The sequence below is a fragment of the Balaenoptera musculus genome, chromosome 15, assembly GCF_009873245.2.
Source record: "Balaenoptera musculus isolate JJ_BM4_2016_0621 chromosome 15, mBalMus1.pri.v3, whole genome shotgun sequence".
Taxonomy (NCBI): Eukaryota; Metazoa; Chordata; class Mammalia; order Artiodactyla; family Balaenopteridae; genus Balaenoptera; species Balaenoptera musculus.
The window spans coordinates 47,052,159-47,069,505 of record NC_045799.1 but is presented as its reverse complement, the minus strand read 5'-3'; the positions used below and the strand labels follow the sequence as shown (position 1 = coordinate 47,069,505).

The following is a 17,347-nucleotide window of genomic DNA, read 5'->3' as shown; positions in this document are numbered from 1 at the left end:
ATGCCCAGTGGGGCCCCACCCCTCCTTCTGCACCAGGGGCCTCCTTCTCCTGCAGGAAGTCTGCACACAGGAGGCCAAGCCTGCTTATCCTCCAGCAAGGTGTCCACTGGTCTCAGCAGAGTCACCTCATCTTTAAAGGGACAGCTCCCCACTGCTAAGATAATGTTTTCTCCAGATCAATACGCAAATCAATCTTTTAAAAATTCTGATTAAGCCAGGGGTCCAGTGCCCACAAGGCCAGGCATATAATAGAGATGAGAGAAGAGGGCGCGGGGAGTGGGGGGGAGACTGCAAATCAGCTGTCCACGCCTCTTCTGAAGGGTGGCAGCTGCCCAGCCCTGGGTAGAGTGTTGACAAGGACACAGGGTCAGGTAGCTCCTCCGGTCCGCGTGGCGTTAGGGATGCTGAGACTGGCGGGCTCCTGGGAAACATGGGACTTTGGCTCGGCTGTGCAGAACCTTCCTCAGATTGTCCGTCTACCCAGCTTTCCCTCTCCTCTGGGGGTCAGACCCCAGTCATGGCTGGGCGGCCCTCCCGGTTCCCCGGCCTGCTCCTGGTCTTCTCTCCTGGGCGTCTCCCCCTAATGAAGTCCTTGCAGGTTCAACCCCATCTTGGCATCCGATTTTCAGGAGACCCAGACTATTATGCCTAAAGACTTCAGTAAATTCCTGTGAACTGGCAGACGGCCTGGGTCTCCAGGACAGAGACAGAAATGCTAGGTTGTGTGTCTGGGTCATCACTGGCCACAGCGCCGGGAGCCAGGCTGTCTCCCTCGCACAGCCGACGTCCTGTTGCTCACCTCCTTTCCCTTTTTCCTCCAGGTTGTGGCTCTGTCCTCCTGGTGCCTGCTGAGGGACTCCATTTACTACACGCTGTCCGTGGTCGCGCTCATCGTGGTAAGTGTGTGATGGGCACCTCGCCTGGATCCCTGGCCTCTTATCTCCCAATCCTCCTTCTCAGCTCGGGGTGACGCGTGGCTCCTCCAAGTGGAGCAGGTGCATGGAGGCGGCTCCTTTGATCACTCAGAACCCCAACCTGATGGTCCGGTGCTCAGAACGGGAGCTGGCCCTGGTCCCCCAGCTCCATGAGAATCCCCTGCTGTTTTCCTACGATTCCCCCGACGCTTTGCACTCACTTTCCTCATGGGCTCCTCTGTAACTCCCTTCAGCATCCCTGGGTGTGGACCTTCCTTCTCCCCCTCCCTCTGTGCACTCTCCCAGGACACGCCCTGCCCGTCCCACGGTACCCGTTGCCATTACCGCCTTCACACGGACACGCCCACACTGTGTCCCTAGCAGTGAGTAAGCAACTCTCTACTAGACACCTTCATGCCCCAGACCCAATGTGTCTCTACACTTAGGATGCTTTCCCCAAGACTGGACCCTCCTCCTTTATTTCAGCCCCCGTTCCTACCCTAGCTACCCAGCCTGGGAATGATATTAAACTGACCTTCCCCCCAACTCCCAACATACACATTTGGCTTCATTGTCCTGTGGATTTTCACTTTGTAAAAGTCTCCCCAGTGTGTCCCCCGTAGCCCGTTTTCCTTGAGGCTTTTTGCATCTCTGGCCTGAACTGATGAAGCTCATTGCAGATTAATGTAACGAATAGCATCACAGCTGCCCACCCCCTCCCCCTCTACTCCCCCCTCCCTGCTCAGTCCTCAGAGCTGTCCAAACGGTGTCTCGACCAAGAACACCTGCAAATGCCAGTCCTGTGTTTATATGATCAGTGGCTCCATGTCCTGTGGGGACAAACCCAAATCCCTTAGCTTGGCAAGCCGAGCCATCCATGAGAAGGGCAGCAAATCAGAACAACACATGGGAATCGGGAGACCTGGCTCCTAATTCGGGTCCCCTTCTCACTAGCTCTAAAGACCTTGGAGAAATCGGTGTCTCCAGGTCTTAGTTTTCTTATGCACAGAACGGAAATAGATCCTCTGAAGGATTTACTTACCTGTTTACAAAGCACTTACCTGTATATTGTTTAATTATAAATAATTAATTTAATTATAAATTAGATTTAAGGGCTTCCCTGGTGGCGCAGTGGTTAAGAATCGGCCTGCCAATGCAGGGGACACGGGTTCGAGCCCCGGTCCGGGAAGATCCCACATGCCGCGGAACAGCTGGGCCCGTGAGCCACAACTACTGAGCCTGCGTGTCTGGAGCCTGTGCTCCGCAATGGGAGAGGCCGTGACAGTGAGAGGCCCGCGCACCGCGATGAAGAGTGGCCCCCGCTCGCCGCAACTGGAGAAAGCCCTCGCACAGAAACGAAGACCCAACACAGTAAAAAGTAAATAAATAAATAAATAAATAAATAAATTAGATTTAATTATAAAGCTCTATACAAATAAGTCAAAAGTGATGTTTAATACAAGACTTTCCCCAAGGAATCAGGTGGGTTAGTTAAGTCAACAGCAGCTCCAAGTGAAGAGCTTGAGTTTACAACCACAGTGCCCTCATTCAGGGGCGACTGATGATCAGGAGGGTTGAGACCAGCCCCAAGGGGCAGAAGTGCTCTGACGCCCACGCTGGACTGAAAACACAGTGTGTCTGTTGAATTCCCGGTCAGCAGACTTAAGGACGCCCATGAGCTCTGTGTTCTTGTACCTGTGGAAGAGGTACGATCACCCCCAGATCTAGAAGCCTCTGTTCACCCAGCCCAGACTGCTCAGACACGCTCTGCAGGATCTTTGTCCTGTGACGCCCAATCCCATACAGCTCACGTGCACTCGGCTCTTCTGCTGTCAGGGTATTTTAGGATGGTTTCTGAAAATTACATTTTTCAAGAGACGTGTTAGTGGATGGTGTCAATGAACGCAGTTCTCCATTTTACTGAATTCCAGAAGGAGGTATACACCCTCCTAGAGACAAGGCGATGAACCAGAACAGCACAGTCCAAGACCCCCTGGGAGGGACTTCCCTGGTGGCGCAGTGGTTAAGAATCCGCCTGCCAGTGCAGGGGACACGGGTTTGAGCCCTGGTCCAGGAAGATCCCACATGCCGTGGAGCAACTGAGCCCAAGAGCCACAACTACTGAAGTCCATGCACCTAGAGCCTGTGCTCTGCAACAAGAGAAGCCACTGCAATGAGAAGCCCGCACACCGCAACTAGAGAGAAAGCCCGCACGCAGCAACGAAGACCTGACACAGGCAAAAATAAATAAATAAATAAATTTATACCAGAGGAAAAAAAAAACAAGACCCCCTGGGAGCGCGGACTCAGCAACGTCCACGCCTATTGGCAGATTTGCCGGCATCGGCTTCACTCTGTTCTCACATAGACACCTCCTGGACCGTGTGTGAAATAACCTGTCTTCTGTCACATTTATCTGGACGTGTTCAAGATAGAACAAATGTAATTGTCACTAATGACGTGAGAAGAAACAAAGCGGTTTTGCATCCTCAGGCTGTGGGCGACACTCACCCGAGCGGGGTCTTTGGGCAAAGCAATCACCTGCTGAGGATGAATCAGAGCTGACTCAGCTGCTCACGGGATGCCAGCAGCTCTGTGTTCCCTCCGATGGCAACAGAGTCAAAAGCAAGTGATTCTTTGCTGTGACCTAGAGATTGGACTGTGTATTTACCGACCTGACGTCAAGCCTAGATTTTTATGATCTTGAGAAAAATTACCTTTCTCCACTGTTAGGAAGTAATGGAAAAGAGAACGTCTGGGTCCTCAGGGTTTGGTCTTGGTCCTTTCTACTTTAAGTGGTGTTCCTCCAAATTCAGCAGCGCAGGAAACGCTCAGCATGCCTCCTGGAAACATGCAAACCAGAGGTTTTAATTCGGTAGGTCCTGGGGTTGGACCCAGGAAGCTTCACTTCAACCAGGATCTTCCCCCGTGATTCTGATGCCAGTGGCACCCACTGCGCTTGGAGAAACTCAACCTCAAATACGGCTGGACACCATTTCCTCAGATGTTCATCTGCTGCAGGCAAGGACCGTCTCGAAAGGGGAAGCACCGTGGCAGCTTGGTTGTCTGGATTTCTGAGGGCCGTTCGTTCTTGGGGCCATTTTCACATGAGACTTAAAACCAGCCTGAGGAGCAAAACAGCCTAATACCCGAAGAGCAGAACTTAGCAAAGGAGGTTCCTCCGTGTCCACAGATCTCTTCCGTGCGCCAGCCCCAGGCTGCTGCTTCACACGCCATATCTTTTTGTCAAGGTTTCCCAGTCTCCTCTTTCTGTGTTTTCCCTAATGTCATGGTAACAGCATCACTTTTCTTTGGGTTTTCCTTGTATAACACAAAGCTTCTCCATCGGACTCTGCAATGGGCACTGAAAAGTCCTGTATTTAGAACCCTCCTCCTACCCACAAATAATTACCAATAATTATCTGAATAATTTCTTTTAACTATTAGGGGTTTTTTTACCCTCTCTCCCTTTTTATGGCTCTGAAATGTTCAGAAGGCAGTCCCCTGAGGTGCCGCAATGAAGAGCTCATTCACCTGGAGGGCAAGTCCCGACTAAATGGGACCAGAGGCCACTTCTAAATACATCTGCCCACAGGGAGGAGCCCCGAGGACAGTCCCTCAGGGCTGGGGATCCAAAGAGCGGGAAAGACCACGTCTCCAGGGAGGCTTAGGGCCGCTGGTCCAGGGAGTGCTGATGGGGTTGTTACTACCTGGATTCTGAAACAGCTGACATGGAAGCTGATGCAGAGGGCCAGGCCAAAAAGCAGAAACACAGCACGGGTGTTCTGAAACCAACAGAGCTTCAAACGGTTAACTTAGAGACAAGGGACTCAGTTCACGTTGATATCTGGGATTTACCTGACCTTTGCTCTCTGCTATTTTCTAGTTTGTTTGTTGTTGCTGTTTTTTAAAGAGAGAGCGAAAAAGTAAATAGATAAATAAAGAGAGCGCGGAAAAAATTAAGAACATGCTCTCGTCTAAAGCAGTTCTAATTGCAAAAGCGTACAGCGCCTGTCTCTCAGCGCCCTTCCCCCGCCCCGTCAGGCATCCCCCTTTAGCCCAGGTGACATTCTCTACAGTGAAGCATCAGGCCCTGGAGAAGCTTGACGTGGCCCAGGAAGCTCGCCCCATGACTTGGGTCTCTCTCTGCAAGAGAAGTGTCGCTGTTCAGGTTCTGAGAGCATCCTGGGTCCTTCGGAGCATGTCCTGCGTGCATCTACACGATCGATGGTCTGCAGACCCTCATGGACGTCTTGCTGCTCTCACACCAAGGACCCACCCCCATCTGACTATGGCAGCTCCGGCCTCCCCATCTTCTTTCTCCAAATTCCAGCAGACCCGACAGACAGTCTCTTTTATTGAAATGTTACTGTAATTTACATAATCATGTAATTTACATAAATGCAAATGATTCATTACATCGTCAATCTAACAGCTGCCCTAAAAGGAATACTTTATTTTTACCCTTCATCTCTGCTTCAGGATGGGGGCTTATGAGCACCAAGAGAAGGGAAACTTCCAGGGGGTGTGGAGAGGCCTCTGAGACAGGTTCCAGATAACAGGCTCACAAATGCAGCTTGGGGGAGGAGGGGCTGCCCACCTGGAGAAGGGCCAGGTGGGCCATTGGCAGTTGGGGGGCCCCTCGGGGCAACCTGAGCACCGGCACAGCAGCAAGGCTCATCCGAGGTGACACTGCCCTCTCACTCAGTGCGGCCCCCCGACTCTGATAAAGAGAGACAACTCAGCTGACCCATCTGCCGGAGATAACCTAGGCAGCACTGTCCAATATGATAGCCACCAAGCACATGAGCCTTTGAGCTCTTTGTTTTTAATTTTTATTTTATATTGGAGTAGAGTTGATTTACGATGTTGTGTTAGTTTCAGGTGTACGGCAAAGTGATTGAGTTATACATATACATGTATCTATTCTTTTTCAAATTCTTTTCCCATTTAGCCATTGTACTCTTGAAATGCAACCATTGCAACCAAGGAACTGAACCTTATTTCATTAATTTCAATGTATGAGGCCACATGTGGCTAGTGCCTATCATCTTGGATAGCATGGTTGTAGAGAGCAAATCCTTCCATAGAAGGTATACCTACGTTCTCACGGGCACTTTTAACAGGCATAGACTCCATACTTCCTACGGGACTGAGTACAGTGTTGGGTCTGTCGATGGAGATTTCCTAGTTCAGTACTCACCACTGTGCAAGCAGCTGTGACAGGAGTCCCATTTTACAGATGGCAACACCAAGGCTCCAGAAATCCAGGGATTTGCTCAAGGTGAGCGAGCTGCAACCCCTCAGGCCAACCAGAGCAGGAGGATAAGATGTACAGCTGCATCAGCCCAGCAAAGAATTCAGGTTTTCCCTCCAACAAAACCTGCCTCGTACAGTCTGGCTTTACCCCACCTACCAAGAAGTCCACCTTCACAGGGGCGCCCGAAGGAAGCGCTTACTTTACATTTGGAGACCGAACATCTGCCTCCCTCTCCTGGAAGTCTTTCATTAAGACGACTCATCTTAAATCTCCTTATCTCGCCCTTTCTGTGAGAGGAAAGTGCCTGACATGTACACTGCTGACTGTCCTCTGCTGCCCGCTGGTCTCCACGGCCCGGCCCCCTCAGGCCCTTCCTCCCTCTCCAGTTTGGAGACCCTGAGGCCCTTCTGCTCACGATTACATCTCAGGGCCCCAGCAAAGCGGGAATGACTCTGGCAGCCAGAAGATTCTCACAGAGAAGGATGTGAGAGAACATTCAAGTTCCTCAAACAAACCGGGGGGTCCCCTGTTCCCTAATCCCTGCCACAGTGAGGAGGCAGGGCTGCTGTAAGTGGTGCTGGGGTCAGGGAGGGAGCCGGGTCATCCGAGCATTTGCTCCTGGAGCCGGGAATTGGGTTGGCTGGACGGGATTCCAGGAGACTTGCTCTTTCCCTAGGACAACAACTTGGACGTTTTAGTTCCTCGCCTGTGTTTTTGCGCTGCTGAGCGAACGTAGCCTTTTGCTTTAACAACCATCATCTCCTGTATCCTAAATTGGTCCTCTCATCGCTGTTTCTTCTGCTGTGGCCTGCCCTGCAGGTTGATACGGGATGTCCGGCTCTGCTCAAGCCCCGCCTTTAGTTCCTACCCTCCTGCATCCCCAGCACCATCAGGTCAGCCAGCTGGAGATGCTCACGTCAGAATTACTATTTACCTTTCAGTTGGAAGCCATATCTGTGCCTCACAGCTGTTTTCCAATGTATTCCATCTGATTCCTCTCCTCAGAGGGAATCGCCATGGGCTCGGCTAAGCCACCCGCACCCCTGTCCCTGAAGCCGGAGGAAGGCAGGACTCCAAGTAGGCACATCTCCTGAGGGCATCTACGCCATGGGGGGGGGGGGGGAGCAGTTTCCCTTCCCAGCAACGCGGGGAAGATGTTCAAGGTTTCAGTCTCTTGAAAGAGAATGATGGTGTTGATTTTCTCCTTTTACCTTCACTGCTTAAAATTCTGATGGTGCCAGAGATTACTGTACAAGCTACGAGATCTCAGCTCCAGCACAGCAGCCGGCCAGCGCCATGGTTACCGCTTACAACCAGCCAGCCCAGGGCCGCTGTGCGCTGCGGGGCCAGCCTGGCCTCTCTCCTGCCCACTAGCCTGCAACTACCGGCTGTCTGTTCCTTGCTGTTCCGCCTTGAGTTCCCTGGGTTGCTCGGTCATCCAGGGATTCACCTGCCTGACGGAAGCCTGTCTCTCTCGGAAGAATTCTAGAGCAGACACCAGCACTGAAAAGCTGGTTTCCATGGTACCCAAACGTTTCTCGGAAGCTGGAGGAAAAGAGGGTTTTTTCAGATTCACTCCTGTGAGTTCCCATTTAGCTCGTCTGCGGAACACGTGGAAAGCTTAGCGTGAAGCCAGGGGTTGCTCTGGATGAACCAGATATGGGTCAGAGAGCAGGTCCCTGACCAGCCATGCAGCAAATCTGGGGCCCAGAGATCAGCGCACCCACGCGGGCCCTGGCGGGGGGGGTGGGGCAATAGCGGCCTCGCCCCAAACACAACCAGCAGAGCACAGAGAGCTGCTTTCCCAAGGCTCCTCTGCAAAATCCCACCTGGGAAAAGGGTGGGGCAGCTCCGACCGCTGCGCTCAGGTCTGGGGACTGCGTGTGGGTGTAAATGAGGGACCCACCCGGCCCCATCTCAGAGCACCGGGCAGGAGCTGCCTCCAGAACGTCACCCCACCCCCTGATGGTAGTGGGCTGGCCGCAGGCCGCTGCGGGAGTCTGTCTGTCCAGGGGCCCTTGCCCACCTCCCAGGAGATTTCATGGAGCCGCCGAGGGGACTTAGTCCAACTTGATCTCAACATCTCTGCCGGGGCCGGGCCGCTGGGATGGGGGGCCCGGGACGTGAGCGCCACCTAGTGGGGACCGGGACCGTCTGGAACTGGGGGCGCAGTTTCTTGTTTCAGGTGGGGCAAGGCGTGTGATTTCAGGTTCTCTTCTACCCTAGTCACCCCGCCAGCAGGTGTGGGGAAGTTGTTTTGTCTTCTTTTACTCACCGAGTGAGCATGAAAATACAGAGGGATGTGCAACACTTGTCTTAGGAGAATTCAATGAAATAAAATCTGTAAGGAATAAGAAATCCGCTCTAACCATCAGCAACACCAAGCGAGAGTCACCATCTTTGTCGTCGTACGTTCTCAGACAGGCCGGTTCCATGCTCTGTCGGCGTGGTCCGGAGATGTGCTCTCCCAGGGGAACAGTCTGTGAACAGTGCAGATTTCCTTCTGGGTGGGTGACACTCAGCCGGCAGGCCCCCCTCCAGGCACCACCAGACTCTGCAGTCAGGTCTCTTTCCTCACCACACACAAGCCTCTTTCCATTCAGGTTTTCTCAAAGGCCTGATTTATAGTCCCTTTTATCAATGTTACTGTTCTTTTTTGGAGGCTCTCGTGTTTCCACCCAATCCTCTTGAAGCAGCGGGGTCAAACCCAGACCGTGTTCACTCGTGGGTCACAGGGTAGCTGAGGCCTCAGGGCTCCAGGTGGTCAGAGACCAGCATCGCTGCCTCTGTCGTTTGGAAGTTTCTGGTTCCCTCCCCCCACCACGTTTGCATCCAGGCGTGCCTCACTATTTCTCTGATATTGTGTTCCCTGTAAATTCTGCTCTCACTTTGGAATCCTTTGTACAATTAAGGCCATTCTGATTTTTTTTCACCTGTCAGTTAGGTGGCACAAAATACGGCTTCCTTAGAGCTGCTTTCATAGTACGGAGTGTTGGCTGCCCTCCCCAGAGAGGAACATCAAATTGGTGATCTAATCAACTCTTTACTAGTATCTTGTGCTCTCTTAAGTGGCTCTGAATTGATTGTTCCAGCCTGCTGCCCAAGACTGATATTGAATTAACTTCAATTAATAGAAAACATTTTCCAACTTAAATCACTGCTTCTGTTCCATGATTTCTTGGATTTTTTGAAAGCTAGCAATTATATAACAGCGGCTGTGAATGCCTTCCTGGGAATGAATTCCATACCATCCAGCCTGGATCGTGGGGTGGTTTCCTTTACTTCTTTATTTGTCTTCCCATTCTGGTTTGACATTTTCATCCAAACGCCAACCTGTTGGATCCAATAATGACAGATGACAAAATGGCAAAAACTGATGAAGCCAATATCTTTTTCAGTGTCTTGTTGGGAAGAGTGAGTTACAAAGAAAAGGGTGGCCCCTTTCTCCTCATCCTTCTCTATGCTCCTTTGGGGTGATTGGAGGGAGGTCCTCTTGTGTGCCTTTTGAGTTGCACCTGCTGGTCTTTGAGGTTTTCTCTGTGTCTCTCACAACTGGTGGTAGTTGTCATCGCCGGGGACTGAAGCGATGTCCCGTTGTTAGCCGAGTTTACCACCTGGGTGCAGTAATCACCCTCTACACCCAGATGCTTCTGCCTGAGAGTCTCCAGAGGGCCCCTGAACGAAAGTTGCTCAGAGATGATCGCGCTCAAATCAGTCATGTCCTGTGAGTGTGGGAAGAAACAGCTTCCTACTTGAATGAAATAGAAGGGCATTCATTTGGTTTCAACACCATACCATCTGGGCAAATAAGGGTGTCATGGAAAGAACACGAAGTTAAGAGCCAGGGCTGGGTTCTAGGACCAACTCTGCAGCTAATTGGGCAACCTCAGGGAAATTACTCATGTTCTCTGCAGCTCCGTTTCCCATATAAATCAAAGGGCCAGGATTATACCACTTTTTCCCCCAAAATGAGAAGTGATCTTAGATGCTATGTGGAGTAGGACTTAAATAAACTCAGTCCTGTCGTGTGTTTTCTTCGGCTCCTAACTGATCAGGGAGGGTCTCTGTTTGGCCCTTTGCACTGCTTCTGACCCTCGCTAATCTCCCTTCACACAAGTGCAGGCCTGTGGCTCAGGACATGGGCAGCCGACAGTGTCCAGCCAGGATTTTCACTGTTGTCACTGCGTTTATTTTTCCTCTCTCTACACATGGTGCCCAAGTGGTGCCAATTCTCCACTTCCGGTTGTGATGCAGAATTTTCTTTGAAAATAAATTCTTTTAAGGAAACGAAAGAATAGGTTGACTGAAAGAAAAATAATCGAGTCCATAGAAGCTCATGTGCTTTCATAAAAGCTCGAAGGTGCTGTACGATGCACAGAGACGTACAGACAGCTTCCAGGGGACCCGTAAGTGACTAATGTTTGCAAGCACCCACCAAGCTCCGCATCCCCTTCCAGATCTGAAATTCTACAAATAACAAGGTTGGGCATGCTTCCCTCTCACTCCATCCTCTGACAGAACTTGCAGGAAGGCTGGGATGGCCTGATGCCCACCCCAGTCTGCCAACAAGACCTCCTTCCACTAACACTGACCAGAGACTAAACCAGCACAGAGGGGAGTTTGCCACAGATGCTTCACACCCCAAACCGGCCCCAGCCGCGATTCCCACCAGCCAGCCACAAGGGTGGATAACATGCATTTATAAAGCATGTGTGTGCGTGTGTATGTGTGTGTGTGTCTGTCTAATCTTCTCTCCTTTTTATTTTTTTTCACAGTTCATTTATGATGAACAAGTTTCGTGGTAAGTACCTCTTTTCCCCTTCCAATTTCTCCTTGCTATGTGGCAGAGACAGTATAGTAAAGACCAAAGTCAGGGTCTAGGAAAGAAAGGGAAATGTCGGGGCAGCTTGGAACAACTGGCATTTCTCAGGAACCCTCTGTCCATCTCAACAAAGAAATTAAATCAGCTCTCATGGAGCAGAGACCATTTCCCTTGGGCTGGCCTGGTGGGCTTCCTTTGGGGACCCTGTTATCTTGCTATCTTTATCATCCAAATTAGACAGTGTTAAGGCAACTGTGCCTTTCCGCAATCAGTCATGGGCAAGGCCATGGTTAAGATTTGATGAACCTTTTCCAGTTGTCCAGACCGCGTCGGCATATTCCGAATGCCATGTATTCAATATATCCCAGGAACCAGAGGTGAAGGCGTGTCAGTGACCTTTAACCCATTAAAGTTCTGCCTAACATTCAAGAAGATCTTAGAGCTCTGAAAAATCAGTGATTTTTTTTTGATAGATTAAAAAATTGCCCGAATTAAGTATACGGGAACATTTGCATTTGGGTCAATGTCCAAATCGCCTTTTTTGAGATGGGTTCTGAGCATGTCAGCTGTGTTCGAAATGGAAATAGAAATTGGGGGTGTCATGCATTCTTGTTACATTTTTCAAATATTTGATCTGCGGAAGTAGAGTGATGTGAAAATACACCTACTTCTTCTGAAAGAACATCTCAGAAACAGGTAGTTGTGATGCTGTAGGTAGACGACTTTTGTGGTATTATTTAGAGCTAAGAATGAGCTAGAAAAAGAAGCACAAACAACAAGGTCCTACTGTAGAGCACAGGGAACTATATTCGATATCCTTTAGTAAACCATAATGGAAAAGAATATGAAAATAATAATAATAATAAATTATACCTTTAATTAAAAAAAGAATCACAGAGCCCAGCAGCCTTCGTTTTCAGCAGAATGAGTGCTAGCCCTTTGCTGGAGCGACATTTCTGTGTCCTAGGATGTCTCTGTGATGTTCAGAATTTGGGGTGGTGGGGAGCATATCACATGGACCATAAACGTTACACACTATCCAGGGTATTAAGATACTTTTGTCAGCTCTCTCTCCTCTGTCCAAGAGCGCAAGGGGGAGACAGCTGGGAGAACTTGCTCTAAGACGCATAGTCCCTATGCTGACCCAGAAAAATAAGAAGGAAGTCTTCTTTGAATAACAGTGATCAACAGGCTGAAAGGGATCAAGACACCTGGGAGCACTGCAGGTCAGAGGTCAGAGGCCAGAGGTCAGGAAGAACCTCCTCGTGGGATCCACCTGGACCTGGTTGCCATGTGGAGTGGTGACATTTTCCCCTCATGTCCTTGGGGATTCAGGGCAGCACAAGAAAACTTGCAGAAGCGTTCCCATTCAAACTCATGGCATGGTTAGCACAACCAGTGCTCTGCCTCAGCAAACAGTAGGTGCCTAAATGTTGCTCAGTGTTGCTGTTCTTTGCTAACAATGCTGCCATAAGGAAAAGCAAGTTATGATCACAGTTGATCTCAGAAATTTTTCTGCTGCTTTTGTGCAGAAAACCTGAAAAGAGGAGACCCGCGGGTGGTTTACCATCTGTCAGTCTTAGAAGGAGCCCTCTCTCCACATCTCCTTGGCTTTGCTCGTGAAAACCACAGCAGGAGGAAATGAAAGCAGGTTCATGACAAGCCTGTGTCAGTCCTTACCCTCAAGGTGTCCTTTAGGATATTTCAGATGGGAAGGAGCAAGAACAAGAGAGTCCGTTTCCTCTCCTTTCCAAAGGCTGACCCTCCTACGACGTCAGAGGAGAGAACCTGGGTTCCTAGGCTACTCCCCGAGCCTGTGCTGAAGGCCGGATTCTGAGGTCATCAGCCCCTCAGCCTGGGCACCCAGGCTCCCACAGGAGGGAGGAGGTGGGAGGGCCACGGATACACGAATCGCAAATTCCCAAGCGGGTTTTGGTCCAGCCTAGGGTGGGTTGGAATCATAACTCATGCACAGGCGAAACTGCAGGAAGAACTAGGGGAAGCTTTCACGGCACCGAATATCATTCTCAGATGGCCGACCTGTTACGTAATCATGGTTATTACGTGGATGGGGTGACGGAGACCGTTTTTCACGAGTGAGGCTGAGAAATTAAAGTCTGCACCACTGACCCATCACTGCTTTGGGATTTCCAGGGATTTCAGCTCCTCATTTGCCTGCAAAATATACTGAATTTTAAGATATTTTTTACTGTCCACATCTCTTACTCTCTTACCCAGCCACCCATGAGTATTTATTTTGCTGAAAGAGTGAGTCTAGGAGCTGATTCCTCTGATTTCTGTCCTAAGAGACAGACTCTTCAATCTGTGCAATTAAAGCACAGTAGTATTTCAATAATTCCTTAAACAGTGAATTCCTTTCCTTGTTGTAGGACATTCCAGCATGTTCTAGCAATGTCAAGGCAGGTAACCAATTCACCCCAAATCCTTGAAAGGAAACTAATGTCAGTTGTGCTTATTTTGAAACTAAAGTACTCTTTAGGAGGAAAGGAGCCTTGTCAAATACAAGTACACAAGGGGAAGGTATCCCCATCATGCATGGTTTAGATTCCTTTACCATTCCTCAAACAGCATTCCACAGCAAGTCACATTCAGCCAAGAAGTGGCCATCAGAAGGCTTTTAGTAGCAGGTAGTAGAAAAACCAGCCACAGTGGATTACAGAAATAGTGGTTTATTTTTCTTACATATCAAGTACCCCAGATATAGGTAGTGCAATGGCTCTGCATTTCTCTTGACCTTTCCCTAATGACCCCAAGATGGCTGCTGTGGTTCCAGCCATCAAGTTTGGATTGAAGGCAAGAAGGAAGAAGAAGGGGCTATGTCGTTTCATTGAACACCTTTCCACCTTATATCTCTTTGGTCACAACTGGGTCTGCTTTGACCAATAAGTGTCCAGGGGGGAATAGAATTACAGCTTTAGACCAATCATTTATCCCACCCTCCTTGATATCAAGGGTCCCCATTTACTGCCTCAACATAGTGGGGTTCCATTAGCAGGAAGAGGCAGGGGAATATCCGTCGGATGCTTTTCCATCAGATACCTGCCCCAAAAGACATCTGACATAGATAGCATCAGAGATCCACCTAGTAGGGTATGTGTTCACCCTGCCCAGCAAGACCCCCACTGTTGCCAGAAGGAATTCAGAATGTGTCTTCAGTGAGTCTGAAGGCCTGACAAGAAAACGAAAGGATGCAGGGTGCTGTTTTTGTTTCTTCTTTGAGCGAGTCGTGACTCTGGGGGAGAAAGGAGAGCCTGGGACGCGACCTGGACAGTGTCCATCTGCATGGTGTTGGAGACCGGCTTTCGTGGTTCTGGACCCTGGTTAGGAAGTGGAGACGTGCCCTCTGGGCGAGGGGTTGGGGGGGTGTGACAGGGCGTAGCCCTCCAACACGGAAAAGAACAATCTCTGGCAGGAGAATCCAGGGCCAGTTGTAGGTGGTTCAGAGTGGAAGTTTGTGGGAAGGGGAGAGCGCACCCAGATCACACCAGCCCAGGTCCTTGGAGGACAGCGGCCAGCTGTGGCCGGGAGGGGCAGATGGGAAGAGCGTGTGACATCAGGGTCTGCAGTTGGAGTCACTTCAAGTCCCAAACTGTTCATTCCTGAGCACCTCCTGGCTGCCAGCCTCCGTTCCAGAACTGGACACAGAATGCAAAACCCAGTTCGGCCGTGGCCTTGGGGATGTCTGAGACTAGGGGGGAGCAGACACGTCATCACGGTGTCATTTGGAGATACTCACGGCCCCGGGGACAGGAGGTTGAGGGGCAACACCAAAGACCAGGAAGCCAAGACTTGATGCTCAAACACAGAATCAGGCCAAAAAGCAGAAGGGCCTCAGAGAGCCTCACTTGATGAGGAGGAGGCGCTGGGTGGGCCCTGAGTCTGGGTGCCAACAAGGCAAACCTGGAAGGCCAGCAGGAGAGGGAACCCCGCCGCCACAGGCATCCCTGAAATGTGACGGCAGAGACGCTTACTCAGATATTGCAATGGAAAGGCTTGCTTTGAGTAAAAAATCTAAAAGATCCAAAGGAGTGAGAGAGTTTAAATATACCTGTTCACCAAGTGCTGGACGTAATTCAGCCTCATGGGGACGTCTCTTTGACGTTGGCTTGTTTTCCAGTGACCCCTCACCAAGTCTGTAAAAATGCATCTAAGCAATCACATGACTTCCCTCCAGCTCTTGGGTATCTCTTCCTTCAGAATAAAGCTGGAATAAAAATTCGCTTTTCCCAGTTATGTTCATGCCACGTGTACATTGGTTTCAATGAGATAAGGACCACGCTCAGGCCCCTTGGAGGTGTCTTGCAACTGAAAACTGACATTTCGAGAAGTCTCACCTGTGCAGATGAGCTGAGCGCTGCTCTGTGCTGGGGAGGGAGGGGTACCTGCTTGGGGGGCATTCCGTCAGGGAGGCCAATCTAGGGAGAAACCAGATCGCTGAGGCGGGAATCAGGTGTGAGGAGTGGTGCTGAGTGACTGCTAGAAACAGGCATTTAGATGTGAATAAGTAAATAAAGAAGATAATCCCAGACTGGTCAGAGGTTTAAAGAACACAAACAGAAAGTAAAGGAGGAGTAGGCAGGGAAGACTCCTTGGAGGAGGTGTTTTTAAGCTGATATTTGCAGGATAAAAGGGACCAGCGAAGGAGTGAAGGGAAAAGCATTCCTGGCAGTGGGGACGTTAAGTGCAAAGGCTCTGGGGAGAAGGAGGGAGCTTGCCGTGTGCAAATGAAAGGAGGTCAGGGTGGGACACGAGGATTGGGGGAAGAAGGAAAAAGAACCAGGTTTTGCAGGGAGGGGCACCTTTGATATTTTTCTCAAGTCTCTTGGGAAGCAATTGAAGAGTCTTAAGCAGAAGAATGACAGGATCCAGAAGCACTGAGGAAGGCAGTTCAGAGGCTGAAATTAAGGTGGGGGAGGGAGGTAGCAGTGGAGCGGGCAGACACCCACAATTCCGGAGATATTTTGGACACTGAGTCCCGATGGGCATGGGGGAGGGCAGAGAAGGGCTCCACTTTTATTTCCAGATGTGGGGCTTGACTGCGCAGTTCACTGACAAGACAAAGCCCTGGAGAACACGAAGCTGGGGCGTAGGAATTAGGAATTCTGTTCCGACCTGCATCTAGACGCCACGTGGAGAGGCTGTATTGACAAGTGGATCCTGAACCTGGAGCTGGGAGAAGTGTGGGGTGGACGTGTCTGTTGGTTTTCCAGAAATAGGACAAGAGGACATCACCTAGAGAGAACGTTAGAGGTCACACTGAAGAAGTGGAGGGGACACAGAGGGAGGGAGAAGAAGTTAGGGGACAGAAGGAAAACCAGGAGTGTGGTCCTCAGAAGTCAGGAGAAGAGAGTGTCTTGTGAAGAGGGTGGGCAATCAACTTCAGATGCTGCAGAAACACTGAACAGGATGACAGAGAACCACCTCTGTGGTTGTGCGTATCTGCAGAATCATTCTCAGCCAATGCATGGTAGCTCGTTGTCCTGTGGACATACCATAACTCACGTATCCAGTCCTTCATCTGATAACCGCCTTGCTTCTTTCTAACACTTCATTTTTATAAAACAGCACTGCAACAAAAACCCTGTGTGTGCCTCCTTTTTACGTTTGATCACATATTTCCCCAGGATCAGTTTCCAGACATGGAACTTGAAAAAGCAAAGGAAAGCTATAACCTAGAACTTCTGCATAGACCATCCTCCAGCAACCTTTTCTTGAAGCCAAAATTACTCCCTCAATTAACTAATTAAATTCTACAGCTAAAGAGGAACCTAGAAATCAAGTTCCCTTGCTTTTTAACTGAAAGTTACTAAAATAAAGAAAACAGAGGAAGTATTCAAAGTATCAGAAGTTCAAGGTACATTCCAGAAGGTTTCATTATTTTTCTTTCTTTCTTTCTCTTGACCATTTTCCCACTCATTCATGCTAATCCTTCCTGCTAGCACCTCCCTGCCCAAGGTGTCTGTCTCTCTCCCCCTCTGTCCCTCCCTCCTCCTCTCCCCTCCCCCCCAACTCTTCTTCCTTTCCCTCTCCTTCTCCCTGTCTCTACACATGCCTTGCTCTGATGTACCTAACAATCCCTTGGTTGCCCTTATCAATTCCTCTAGTTTGCCCTTTGTAACTGTATCTGAATAGTTTTAGTGAATGATTAAGCTGTGGTCAGATTTATACACATACCCCTATATTCAGCAACATTATAGAAGGCTTGCTGGGTTCAAAATATTCTTTGGGGTGAGCGAGTAACAGAGAAGAGGGAGCATTTTCTTTTGAAGTAGGGGAGGAAGAGAAAGATCCTGAAAACCTGGATACAGCCTAGGAAATGTCTGCAGACCA

At 49.9% G+C, this 17,347-nt stretch overlaps 1 protein-coding gene across 2 annotated transcripts in view; it reads left to right on the top strand.

Moving 5' to 3' along the window:
* SLC24A3 (solute carrier family 24 member 3) overlaps positions 1-17,347 on the top strand; it is a 472,654-nt gene that overhangs the window by 411,554 nt on the left and 43,753 nt on the right. For both annotated transcript variants that reach the window (XM_036827175.1, XM_036827174.1), the window contains exons 7-8: positions 822-896; positions 10,950-10,975. In XM_036827175.1, the coding sequence (XP_036683070.1) occupies positions 822-896; positions 10,950-10,975 (101 nt within the window). The remainder of the gene's footprint in view (positions 1-821; positions 897-10,949; positions 10,976-17,347) is intronic.